Source organism: Frankliniella occidentalis, unplaced genomic scaffold (assembly GCF_000697945.3).
Source record: "Frankliniella occidentalis isolate FOCC.00 unplaced genomic scaffold, Focc_3.1 Scaffold52, whole genome shotgun sequence".
NCBI lineage: Eukaryota > Metazoa > Arthropoda > Insecta > Thysanoptera > Thripidae > Frankliniella > Frankliniella occidentalis.
In genome coordinates this window covers 1,999,866-2,012,275 of record NW_026267182.1, presented here as the reverse complement: position 1 = coordinate 2,012,275, position 12,410 = coordinate 1,999,866, and the positions used below count along the sequence as shown (strand labels likewise).

The 12,410-nt window shown below is 56.8% G+C and overlaps 5 protein-coding genes across 10 annotated transcripts in view; 4 read left to right on the top strand and 1 right to left on the bottom strand.

Annotated features, from left to right (window-relative positions):
• LOC113205277 (ceramide-1-phosphate transfer protein) lies at positions 1-4,906 on the bottom strand. 2 transcript variants are annotated; one of them, XM_052267443.1, is made up of 5 exons: positions 4,753-4,906; positions 2,067-2,249; positions 1,549-1,760; positions 1,271-1,446; positions 1-1,191 (listed from the first exon to the last, which is right to left on the bottom strand). In XM_052267443.1, the coding sequence occupies exons 2-5, from the start codon at positions 2,195-2,197 to the stop codon at positions 1,060-1,062; spliced, it is 651 nt and encodes a 216-aa protein (XP_052123403.1). In that variant the 5' UTR covers positions 2,198-2,249; positions 4,753-4,906; the 3' UTR covers positions 1-1,059. The 2 variants fall into 2 exon arrangements, with proteins under 2 accessions (XP_052123403.1, XP_026276619.1); XM_026420834.2 differs by lacking the exon at positions 4,753-4,906 and adding an exon at positions 2,674-2,778.
• On the top strand, positions 4,207-5,516 carry LOC113205183 (cilia- and flagella-associated protein 61). Its single transcript, XM_052267459.1, has 4 exons — positions 4,207-4,343; positions 4,427-4,723; positions 5,015-5,153; positions 5,244-5,516. The coding sequence occupies exons 1-4, from the start codon at positions 4,207-4,209 to the stop codon at positions 5,514-5,516; spliced, it is 846 nt and encodes a 281-aa protein (XP_052123419.1).
• Positions 5,517-5,832: 316 nt separating this feature from the next.
• LOC127749415 (cilia- and flagella-associated protein 61-like) lies at positions 5,833-6,450 on the top strand. The gene is made up of 3 exons (XM_052267444.1): positions 5,833-5,999; positions 6,077-6,209; positions 6,313-6,450. Exons 2-3 carry the CDS (start codon positions 6,103-6,105, stop codon positions 6,434-6,436), a joined length of 231 nt encoding a protein of 76 aa, XP_052123404.1. The 5' UTR covers positions 5,833-5,999; positions 6,077-6,102; the 3' UTR covers positions 6,437-6,450.
• A 401-nt stretch (positions 6,451-6,851) lies between these two features.
• Positions 6,852-8,456, top strand: LOC127749414 (cilia- and flagella-associated protein 61-like). Its single transcript, XM_052267442.1, has 5 exons — positions 6,852-7,198; positions 7,275-7,464; positions 7,573-7,745; positions 7,817-8,164; positions 8,252-8,456. The coding sequence occupies exons 1-5, from the start codon at positions 6,867-6,869 to the stop codon at positions 8,427-8,429; spliced, it is 1,221 nt and encodes a 406-aa protein (XP_052123402.1). The 5' UTR covers positions 6,852-6,866; the 3' UTR covers positions 8,430-8,456.
• A 22-nt stretch (positions 8,457-8,478) lies between these two features.
• LOC113205206 (echinoderm microtubule-associated protein-like 1) overlaps positions 8,479-12,410 on the top strand; it is a 43,584-nt gene continuing 39,652 nt past the window's right edge. For 4 of the 5 annotated variants that reach the window (XM_052267440.1, XM_052267437.1, XM_052267439.1 and 1 more), the window contains exons 1-6: positions 8,479-8,615; positions 8,786-8,946; positions 9,029-9,335; positions 9,411-9,754; positions 9,837-10,112; positions 10,233-10,551. In XM_052267440.1, coding sequence (XP_052123400.1) covers positions 8,848-8,946; positions 9,029-9,335; positions 9,411-9,754; positions 9,837-10,112; positions 10,233-10,551 — 1,345 coding nt within the window. In that variant the 5' untranslated portion in view covers positions 8,479-8,615; positions 8,786-8,847. Of the gene's footprint in view, positions 8,616-8,785; positions 8,947-9,028; positions 9,336-9,410; positions 10,113-10,232; positions 10,552-12,410 lie in introns of all 5 variants that reach the window. The other variant, XM_026420727.2, reaches the window with a different exon arrangement.

Here is a 12,410-nt window from a genome sequence, read left to right as displayed (position 1 = left end):
ATCCAATATTTAATATATAGTCCAAATGTGATAAAATATGCCTATAAGATGCCTGAACATCAATAACACTGAAATAGGTAACATTCTTTTGTTTACAAAACACATTAAAAATGAACACTGGAGTATACATTTTATTCATACTGATAAAGCTGGTAATTGAGACCGTAACATTACAAAGGCAAGCTAAACTTAATCAGTCATTCAGTGCAAAATGTAAACATCAACTTTCAGTCATTTTGCAAAAAAAAAATAATTGAAAAACAATCAGAAGGTACATCAATCTAATCAGAGGGTTATAACCTTTGCAAATTAAAGCACCAAAACTGATTGACAGCAAATTGCACATGAAAGTTTAAAATTTCAGGTAGAGCTCGCCCTTTTATCACATTGATCATGATCATATCTATGGAATGAAATTATGCTGACTGTCAACACATTTGTGGCCTCACAGAGGCTAAAACAAAAAGATACATAGCCATATATCTTTAAACATAAATAAAAGCCATGCAACTGGATTGGTATCCAAACCCACTACTGTAGGATATGAACAAAGAACCTAGAAAGTCATTTCCATATTTTCTTAATACTCATTGTACGTACAACAGATATCTTAGTATATACCTAATCCATTGTACAATTAAATTACCGGGACTTTTAACATACAATCAGATTTAGTTTAGATTGCTCAGTTAGAAACAATAATGTGATAACAGCCAGTAAACTAGGAAAGAAAACCATAGTGACAAAAACCCCAAACTTTAAAGACCACAGACAAAAAGAAATCATAAAATAGAACCTGCTCATAAACCATAAACTAAAAAAACACAACTAAATACTGATACCAAAATCATTGAAAAGTAAATAGAAAATCATGTGGTAGTAAGGGGTGCATCAGGCAATAAAAGGTTATTCATTAGCCTTAGAATGGCACCTTTAAAATGCTAGGAAGAAAACCACAACTCATACTAAGGTAGCCAGCACAAAATTTGAAAAAAATCATTAAAAAAACAAAACACATTGAGCAGTTTGCTTTTACTCTCTATAAAATTGAGGCCTACATTAAGGTAAGCCATGGAGATCATTTTCAGTGTAACACTGTTCGGTTCTTGCATACACTTCATCTGCTGCTAGTATCATTTTTGGTAAGACATCCAAAGCTCGTTGAACACATTCATCATTGTTACCACACACCTGCAAGTGTAGATAGATATTTGGGATAAGGTGTGAATGTGGGACCATATCAACTAAAAGCAATTACAATTTTACAAACCTTAATGAGTAAATCTTTACGTGTTGGAAGTGCATACATAGCCACTGTTGCCCCCTTACGTATAATCCACGGATGATGTTTAGCTAAAGTGGCATTGTAAGCTTCATGACCAGCAGATGAGGTGCCATCTGTGTCTGAGAGCTCTCCCACTCGTTGCAGGAACAACTTTATGAAATCTGCAGGTATCAAACGCCATCACATTGCTTTACAAACAACTTCTTAACACAAAACTGCACAAGTTACTTAAAATAATACGGATGGTAAAAAGAAATTCTCACCAAGACCACGATGGAGCCGCAACAAGGTCCGTGACCCAGACACATAGTCCTTTTTCTTTAGAAGATTTTGTTCCATTTCATATTTTATCATACTCTTCACAGTAGCAAAATGTTGTCCATCAGAAGAGTTGGAAAAATCCTCCAAAATATCTATCTTAGCCTTTACGTCTGAGCCGACAAAAGAAAATACTGTTCCCATGAGTTGAAAAAATCTGGAACAAAAATGTTACATGCTTATTATTGGAGCTCAATGACAAAGTACGCGAGAGACTTGAGGGATAATGAGCACATGCCGATCAAAGTTTGAAGGTGATAACACAATGATTGAATGATTGAGTGTTATTTGAATCGAACTTTTGAAGCAGAAATATTGACTATTCTTGTAGGGGAAAACTAGTAGGAAAGCAGAGTGTTTTAACCTCAACAACGAATATTAAAGAGAGAAAGAGACGTTGCAGGGAAGTTAAAACTAAAAGATTAAGGAGACATATGTTTACTCAATTTATCAATTGACTCACTTGTAAAGTTCTTTATAAGCAAGAAGGTACTGTTCCATGTCAACATCTTCATCCTCCACGAGAGCAGAGGCAAATCCGTCGTGAACTAGTCGAAAATCAAACGGTATCTCAGCACTTGGAGACGCAGCCATGGCACTAGTTGTCAAGGAACAGCAGGTTGTTTCCCTTATAAAACAGATGAATCTACAAAAGGGACAAAGATCATGACTGTTGACTCCTCACAGTTGATTTTTTGAGTACACCGTCACAATGTGCAAACAAAGCAGAAAGCATCCGCATAACCGCTACCCGCCCCTCCCCTTTCCCCTCCCCTCCCCCTCTGAGCCAGCCAGTAGTCAGTTCCAGTATTGCCAATGCGAAGAAAGAAAACAAGAGAACACCAAGAGAATTCCAAGACAGTTGCAGGAGCACACTGCTAACAAATGGAGGTACAATCATTGAATGAATGAGTTCGGGAATAATCGGCACTCTGACATCTTGCTACACTTTGGCAACTCCGCTACATCCATCCTCGTGAGACCGTGTGGAGAGAGGCGGGAAATTTTGAAGCAAGCGCCAAGCTCGGAGCATGGGGAAACTTGAGCAAGGGCGAAAACAGGCGTCTTACACAGCGAGACACAGCAGCGACGGCCTGATCGGCGCCATGGCTTCGACACCTCACGGCTTTGGCTCGGACGACACGACTGCAGATCCGACACCAGCAGAGGCCGCGCTGACCACAAGACAAAGCGAGGCGTTTATCGCGTTGGGGCGGACGGAGCGCGGACGGAGCGGTACGAGGGGTCACATGAGGAGCGTCATGTAGCCATGTAACAACGTGCACTTGTGCTGAGACCGAGGGCGAGGGGCGGGCCGCCGCCGGGCACGGGGGGGAGGACCCACACGCACAAGAGGGGAGGGGACAGGCAGAGCGAATAGAGACCTCTTAGCTGTCGAAAATGGGGCAGTCGCGTAAATCCCGTGACACCGTCACGCAGCATTAACACCTCGTTTACGGACTGTCCCTCCACTGGGGGGGCCACTGTGGGAGAGGGGGAGGGTCCCTAACTGCACGCGGGCAAACCGGCGGCGTACTCCAGCGCAGCTGCGCAAAGCTCATGGCCAGGGCCCAGTGTAAATAGGTAAATAGTGAATGACGATCGTGGCGATTCAGAGATAGTGCTACGCGACCGATCCATTCCGCTGTAGCATCACATCGCTCCCGATGCTGTTCCTTTTGGGGCAGCATGCAATTATTGTGTTAATTGTGTTAGTTTCCTAATTGACCTTTTTCTGTACGTTTATAATTTACGTCGTTTTTGAAATTGCCAGTGCCCGGGCTGAGAAGGGAGAAGCCAGAGTGACGCAAGTGACCCATCAAAAAGGGAAGCGGGATTTTTCTTCTGTTTCGAAGGAGACTGTCGCACTGGGTCGCAGTCTAGGTGAGGAGGGTGGGGGGTGGGTGAGCCTGCCACAAAACAAGGCTGTGAAATGGCGGGTAGGATGGTGGGATTGAGCTCGAGCATTGCTTCAACATTGCCGTCGCGTATCTCGACGCAACAAAGAAACAAACAGCATGGCGCTCCTCTTTCAAATTCTTTCTGACAACTCGTTTTTCCGAGGAGGCGGCTGCCCCGGTTGATGTTGTGATAGCGGCTAGCCATGTCGGAAGCTAACCTCGCCGGGGCGAGCGCCCCTGAGGAGGCCGAAGAGGTCGAGGGTGCCCCTCCAGTCCAGCAGCCAGCCGACGCGCAGCATGAGGGCGCGCAGGATGAGCCGGTGGGACCGCCCGTGGCACTCGCCGCGAAGGTGTCTACGATGCCTCCGTTGGCGTCCCCAGCGCCAAAGCGAAGTTCAGTGCGAGCGGCGACAGCAGCCCCCAGAGGAGCGTCAGCAACAGGTGCGTAACACAGGTAAACGTGTTACCGACGGTCAGCCCTTCACTGCTCCTTGCTCTGACCCACACTACCCTCAGACCACCACGCGCCGGGGCGTGCCAGGAGGACCACCCCGATGACGTCGGTGCAGTCAACGCCCGTGCACAGTTCCCGGGGCAGCGGGTCCTACGAGCCACTACAGGTTGGTCCGCGCGACCCCAGAGACGCCCACGCACTGCCCGCCCCGCCCAAGCACCCCGTCGACTCGGACCCTGTGAGCGCAGATGATGGGCGTCGAGGGGCCGCCCATCGCGTTCTGGCGCCCCACCGAGCCCCGCGACCTCCCCCGCATCCTGGAGCTGGCCGAGCAGTCGGACGCCACGAGCATCTTCGGCGAGGTGGAGGACATCCCCGCCACGCTGTGAGTGTTCAGTCATTCCTCTTCGCGTGTACATTTAGCATGGCGTTCGTATTCTTGAACACCACCGTGTTGCACGGTTACAGGGAGCGCTGCGTGCTGTCGCTGTGTCAGCTGAACGTGCTGGGCGAGGTGGTGGCCTGTCTGTGCCTCTCCAACTGGCCGCTGTGCCCGGCGCTGCACCCGGCCGCCAGCCCCGAGTGGCTCAACCCCCTGTACGACCTCCACCTGGGCGCCACGTCCACGCTGCTCGTGCGCCTGCTCGTCTGGGACGCCCGGTACATGGTGACGTGCGCCCACTTACTGCTGTACTCCGTGTTCGTCACGTTGCCGGCCCTCGACCAGGTGGTCATCGTGGTGCCCGCCAAGACCCCTCCGAGTCAGTACACTGCTTTACCTATACACCTTTTACCTTCCGCGGTGAAGTCGGGCCTCTGAAATGAGGAGAGTTTCCAGACGAAGTGCTATGGCGACTGTTTGACGAGGAGCTCGCCAAGGGATTCAAGTCGGCCGCCAACCTCCAGTCACTGCTCATCTGCCCCCGCGAGGCACTGGTCAGGGGGCTGCGAGTGCGCGAGGCAGAGTAAGGGCTATCTCTTATATACGCCATCAGGTGCATCAGGTCACTGCCATTCGGAAGTTATCTCTGTACACTCTGGTTGGATTACTTACAGCTGTGAAGATAACGATGATCTGCTACGTATCTTTGACCAGCATTCCCTGCGGCTTCGTCAACTTTACGGAGAGTTTTACATCACCGAGCTCATAACCAACCCCGAGTCTAGAAAGATTTTGGTGGCGGAAGAGCCCAAGGTACGTATACAAACAGCGAAAACTTGAGTTGGGAAAATCGTTCTGAGCCCCCGCAGATCTAACATGTTGCACCCTTTTTTTTCCCGTCAGCGGCGGAAACTGAAGCAGGACTGGGAAATGCGCGCGAGGGCCATCGGCGTGATGGTGCTCAACACGGACGTGAACCTGGCGCTGCTGAACGCCCACTTCCAGCTGCTGCCGTTCTACGGGCTCCGCCAGCCCCACACCCGCGACGTGCTCAACCTGCCGGGCTGGGCCAAGCCGCGGCCCGAGATGGAGCAGGCCCTGCGCGACACCCAGCAAAAGCCGTTGAGTATGCGCTTCCGACCGACTGGCCGGGCCTCTCGTTCTCCTTCCAAGTGATCTGTTTTCAGATTCCCGTTCTGCTCTGGTCGTCAGAGAAGGCCCCGCGGATGACGCCGAGTCCTCGGGGTGCCCGTCCGAGGTGTCCGGGCCGCGGGGCCGGGGCCGCGCCGAGGGTCCGGCCGCCCGCGCGGCCAGGCTGCACGCCGAGGCCCTGGAGCGGAAGCGCCGGCGCTGGACGGGGGGCGAACACTACCTGTCCGAGCTGTCCCTCACGCAGGAGGAGCGCGACGAGCCCAACGACCCCTACAGGCTGGCCGACGTGACCTGGGCCAACGTCGACCCGGAGATTGCGTCCCTGGCGGAGACGGTGGGTGAGGCGCTCTGCTGGACTCGCGCGGCCGGCCCGTCGCGCAGCGGTGTGCGGCGGGCTGGCCTACCCAGCCGGGCGACTCCTCCCCTACTAGCCTTGCGACGCGCTTTGCCCGCAGGAATCGAGCTCCCTGGAAGACGACAGGCTATTCAAATTTCACCGGAAAAAGAGTAAGCCCCTAAACGTGATGATACACCGTAGGTCCACCGCTTTGCTTCTGCTTCTTGGATCCATTTTTTTATTGCAGAGGCCCGAGTAAGGACGGCGTCCGAAATGATGATCATGACTTCCGGCACCATCGAGCTGCTCCCCGAGTTCAAAGGGGCCCCCAACGCCTTTCTCGTCGAGCTGTTCGCCATGCACGAGCACTACGATGAGAGGTGCGAGTAGTATAGTGAGTGGTTCATGTTCGCCCCGGCAGTTGCGCCTTCTTCACGCATATTTCTTATTCTCGTGGCTCTCACTCTTACAATGGTTCTATAGGCTCGCCTTTGATTTCCTGGTCGCGGCCTTTTGCGTGTTCCCCGACCTGGACTACTGCGCCCTGACCGTGCCGCACGCGTACCCGACCTTTCCGCTACTCGACCACCTCGTGGTGAGCGACTGACCGGAGAGCCCCGGAAGACTCTGTGTCACGCCGGAAAATCGCAGCGTCAGCGTGGCCTCCGTGAGCCAGTCAGGTTGTGTGTTTCGTAGAGGGTGGCCCCTCGAGAGAGGAGAAACTTCCACCAGGAGCTGTACGTGGCGCACCGCACCGCCGTGTTCGGGTACCGTCTCCTTCAAGCAGTGTCGCGTCCACTCCCGTTGACGGGGTCCTCTTGAGCTCGTAATGTTCACCAGTGACCTGGACGTGCGCGAGGCTGAGCCCAAGGACCTACCGGACATCCTCCAGCTGATTCGAACCCTCAAGCGAAACCTTGAGCTCGTCCTCCGGGAGGTGCAGGCCGCCCTCGGCGAGCACGGCGACCACCGCGACTGGCTGACGGCCTACGTGGCCTGCTGGCAGGACCAGGTCGTGGGCGTCGCCGTCATCAGGTATGGGTGGGCAGTCCTCGGCCTTGGACACCAAAGTGCACATGCTGATCGTAACCGCCGAGATCCTCGTCGTCAGCGACGAGGACGACTGGGAGTACATGGCGTGCCACTACATGGTGGAGGCGTTCGTGGACGTGTCGCGGCTGAGCCAGGACGACCACGGCGGGCTGAGGGTGTGCGTCCTTAGCCCCGTGTTCCAACAGCGAGCGGGCGCGTTCATCCGCGAGCTGCACCGCCTCAGTGCCAAGACGTGCCTCTACTTCACGCTGTACCCGTGCGCGGACCTGTGGCGCCGGGAGGAGCGGTTCGCACCCAAGGGCGCCGAGGACACCAGGTGAGAACGACGCAGGAGCAAGGTTTGGGATAGTTTCCGCGGACACGGTGCTCTTGAACTCCCCCCGCGCGCGCAGGCGGGACCTGCGCTTCCTGCACAAGCAGGCGCCCGCCGCCGCCGATCTCCCGGGGCCGCTGCCGTGCCTCAGCGTGCCTACCGTGCTGGACGAGCTCATGCCCGTGGCGCCGCGACCACCACCCAACGGGCTGCACCAGCAGCTCGACGTGGAGGCCGAGCGTGTCCAGGACGACGGTGCACAGCCTGAGGTTAGGCTGTCGAAAGTCAGTGGTATTCAGACCACGACGAGTGCCGAGTGCCCCTCACAACCACTTTATTCGCGTTTGTAATTTAAATTCTGTTTAATTCGAACACAGGAGGGCGAACAGCAGGGGGTGCTGGGGGCCGCCGACCGTCGGGAGCCCCCCTACGCGCTGTACCTGTCCACGCCTAGACTTTTGTCCATGCCCAAGGCCTGCGTCAACGTGCGGGTGGTGGTAGTTGGCGCGTCCGACACCGCGCTCTCCTTTCTCGAAACCCTGGTCTTCAGGTGGGTCGCCTATACAAGAAGATGCCATTAAATACGATTTCGTTATGAGACTTTGTGACGCCCCTATCTAGCTCGCCGGAGGTCCGGTACAACAACCTGACGCTGGTGTCGCGCCACGGGCTGCCCGGCGAGACGGACATCGGCAGCCTGGCGGACCACTTCCTGCCGTACCGCGGCCGCTACGACCACCGGCAGCTGGCGCGGCTGCAGCTGGGGGCGTGGGTCAACGTGGCGCACGGCATGGTCACCAGGATCCGGAGGGCCGAGCGCCTCGTCGAGGTGGATGGCAAGACGTCCCTGCCCTACGACTACCTCTTCCTCTTCTGCGGCCAGCAGCTGTGCTCGCCGCGGCTCCTGGCGCAGGACACCCAGGCCTGCAAGCACTACCCCACGGGAAGAGGCTGGCCCGCCGCCATAGGGTGAGCATGCCTCGTGGTCGTGGTCGATCACTGCTGTGGACAACCCTCGTGACGGACCCTCGTGACGGACTTTGCCCTGCCCGTCAGTGCCGCGGAGCCGGGGGCGGCGCGCCGAGAGCAGCCCGCCGAGGACACGCCGCAGGACGGCGAGGAGGAGGCGTCGGTGTCGGACATGTCGAGCTCGATGGCGGAAACCTCGGTGACGACAAACGACGTTCACAACCACCTTTGCTCGTGCACCACATCGAAGCAAGGTCGCTCATGACTCGCCTCGGCCACCAGAACGAAACGGCCGACTCGGTCGAGCAGGGAGGAGGGCCGCAGCAGGCGCTGTGCCCCGAGAAGCAGGAGGGGGAGGAGCTCCCGGTCAACGTGCTCCTAGTCAACACGGACGTGGACGTGAGGACGGCGTTGAGTGTCTTACGGCCGGGAGCCAGCATCCTCGAGGACTGTGAGTCCCGTTAGGATTCGAGGAACACAAATTTGCCACATAGATGTCAAAGTGGGGTACTTTGTCGATACAATGTTGTGGTCAAGCGGCCCAGCTGACACCGAAGTACGCCCCAAGATGTGAACATTTTGACAAAGTGACTCTGATGTGTTTTCGACAACTCTGTGCAGACACGGTGGTGCTGTACGGCTGGTGGCACTGCCCGGAGCTGCTGTGCTGCGCGGCGGGCCTGATGCACTGGGGCGTACCGGGCCGCAGGATCCTCATCGTGGACCCCGAGTCCCCTTCCGAGGAGGGGCCCAGGATGCCATCTGTCTTCGGCGAGGACGAGGTAAAACCGACGGTAGAGCGGTAGAGCCAGAAGTAAGTGTCTGGGCGCGTCCTCGAAGCTGAACCGCCCTCTCCTCGCGCAGGTTGAGGCGGCGCTGTTGGCGGAGCTGGAGGCCGCCGGCGTGGAGCTGTGCCGGGGCTGCGAGCTGGAGGGCTGGGTCTGCGGCGAGCCGGACTTCCTGGAAGACCCCGTCCCACAGGGCGCCAACGACCGCTACGCCACCCACGTCATCTTCAGGCCGAAGCAGGGCGCCAACCTGGAGCCGCTTCTCGCCCTGCTCACCAGGCAGAGCTCGGACGTGAAGCTGGACGAGCTGGCCCCGCTCTCCATCCCCTGCCTGGCCCTGTTCTGCCTCCAGCCCAAGGCTATCCACCCTGTCACGTTCTCAGGTGAGCCCATGCGACACGCCGTGCTGTACACATCCATGTGTAGCATCCAAACTAGAAGTCTCGATGTGCGGACAGCGCTGGTGGACAGCGGGCTAGTGCTGGACGGCCTGCTGGTCATCGACCGCCTGGGCCGCACCAACGACCCCTTCATCCTGGCGGGCGGCCCCGTGACCACGTATCAGCGGCGGCTGTGCGCCGCGGACCTGGACCACCCGCACTACAGCTCGCTGGAGATCGGCCGGAAGCTGGCGGAGCGCATGCGTGGCCTGTGGGACCCGCTGCTCAAGGCGCGCGCGCACACGGAGGAGCGCACCCCCGCGGAGGGCTCGGCGGCCAGCGCCTCCGGGACCGTGGCCCGCAGCGACAGCATCGCGACGGCCGCCCCGGACCCGCAGCGCGTCCTCAGCCGGAGCGAAGGGGTGCGTAAAGGACGGCGTCGACGCGGTGGCCAGGCTCAGTGTCCGGGACCTCGCGGTGACCAACACCGTCCCGTCCTCGCAGATCGGCGAGGCGGTGCGCGCCGTGCTGGGACCGTACTGGCGCTACACGGAGATGGTGCCGACGTTGACCTCGCCGGTGGTGCTGGGCGGCCGGCTCCCCGCTGCGCCCGCCCGCGGCCACCTGCACTTCCTGCGGGTGCGGGCGCCGGGGCCCTTCCCCCTGCTGCCCGGGGAGGCCCGCAGCCTGCAGGCCGGCACTCCGGGCTCGGAGCGGTACTGCAGGGTCCTGGTGGACACGGCCGGGTTCGTCAGGGACATCGTCTGCCTTACCGAGCAGGTAGGAGGGCCAGGCGCATGCCCCACCAACCTCGTAGAGTAGCTTTTCAACTTCAACTTTCAACTTTTCAACCCTCATTACCTTTCTTTCGCCCCACTTCCCTCTTCGCGTGCTCCCCAGCCCCTGCCCGCGGACATGCTGATGGCGGCGTACGGCCAGCACGAGGACAACCTCGGCAAGGTGTCGGACCTCCTCGAGCACCTCAGCTCGCCGGACATCATGGGCGCCGTGTACCACCGCAACCCCTACAAGACGACCCAGTGGCAGACCGACCTCGACGCGCTCTTTGTAAGCGGCGCTCGCGACCCGAGTCGTAGGTATGTGCGCTCTGCTGCAGTGTCTGTGTGTGACGGTGACTGTTACGACCCCGCAGGGCTACCCTTCCTGCAAGATCGTGCCGGCCGTGACGGCGGCGCTGCAGAGCAACAACTGGGAGCCGGTAAGTGCACGTGCACTCGGGTCGCCGCGCCCGTCGCGCACGCGCGTCCGTTGGGTTGCCTATACTCCAGGGGCCTCGTCCCCGGCCGGCCCCCCGTGCCTCCCCTCCCTCGGCAAAATAGGCTCAAAACAATTATGTAGCTTAGTTAAATTTCGTGAACTTCGGTTGGAGTTTTTATTTAAAGTTCATTGAGAAATTTGAAATTTGCAACAATTTCAGTCAAAGTCAAAATTTTGATTAAGGAAGATCTCCAAAGATCAACCCCTTTTTCAATTAAGTTCATGTCTCTTTGAACCTTGTATAGGTTGAAATGCGATTGAACCGAAGTGCCGGTCTATCTAACCTTGCCCCTGTCCTGTATCCGCCCCGCCCTGCTGTCCAGCTTGACCACGCGCTCCGCGCCCAGCTGCGCCTTCAGTGGAGCGAGTCGCAGGAGCAGCGCTCCATCGAGCTGCGGGTGGCGAACCTGCTGCGCGACCACGGCTTCTCCGTGTTCACGGACGAGGTGCGGCAGGCTGTGCGCGAACTGCTCGCCACCAAGGAGGGCTGGAAGTAGCGTAGCGGCGACAGGCGCAACGCAGCGACGGCGCCAACTTCCTGCCAAAGTTTGCCCATTACGGGGCAGGGTGGTGGGGCACAGTGGCACGCCCCCCCGGTGACCCCTGTGACCTCAGGGGCTGGCTGGGGAACACCCCGTGCTACGCCTGGCAATAGTGAACTGCGGGATTACTCGTCCGATACACGGTATTTATTCAGTAGTGTCGAGAATCGCTGGCCGTCTCGTTTCCTCAAAGATCTCGTTTTCTACTCCATTTATCACCCAAGTCTGCCTGGTCAGGCTACATTATTCATTCTGTAGGTGACTCCTTGGTCGCTCATGTAAAAGCTCCCTTGGGGGCCAATTGAGGGGGAGGGGGGAATAGGCCTTGTAGCCCCCTCCGCTCACCTCTCAACCCGACCGGCGACGTCAAACCGTCGAACAGTATTACTAAACTATACCAGTGACCTTTAGGCCCTCCTTTTTGCGAAGCAGCTGTGCCGCTCTGAATCGGACGAGGCTTGGCAAATAATAAAAGCGGGTACATTGACTGGCGTGGCGCTGCAGCTGCCGCCGGCACACCTGGCCGGGGGGCAGTAGGCCCGAGGCCTGCTCAGGTGCGACCGCAGTGGCCCGCCACCTGCGTGTGGTGATGATGCCTGCCGTGGGTTTGGCACTTTCTCCTCGGGCCGCTCTGAATTCTCCACCTTGGCCCTCCCCGCCGCCGCCGCTGCCGCGCATCTCGCATCGATGACCCCCGCAGATGGTCTCGCGGCCGCCGCGGAGAAGGCGGAGACCCCAACGTCTCATAGCAAAACACTTTCATCTTCAAAACTAGAACACCTTTCTTTTGAAATGTTAAACGACCAAAAGCCAATCTTCCAGCAGAAAATTTGTGGAAAATGAATGAATAATTCATTAGAACTCTTGCCCGATAAATTATTTGATAAAAGTATAAAACTAAAAATCGTCCTACAGGCCCGCCTTCTGCATCAACTCGTGCTCTGCTGCCACTGTCCCCTTCCCCTTCCCCTTTCCCGCCCCCTTCTCCCTTGGCGTGGTAGGCTTACACCTTTCAAAAGTTGCTCGACCTGCGCGCTTGACTTAATACGCCGGAGGCACGGAGAAGAGTTTCGCCGCTAAATGGCCCGCTCCAAAAGAGACCTGCTCGGGACGGACACGACGGACGGCGGCGGCCGTGGGGAACGGAACTGAACTGCGATGTTTTATACTGCTCATCCTTGTAGTACTGTACTCCAGAGGCCCACACTTTACTGTACTCTCGAGTGTACGAGTTCTGTGTATGTGGAAAAGAGGGGCG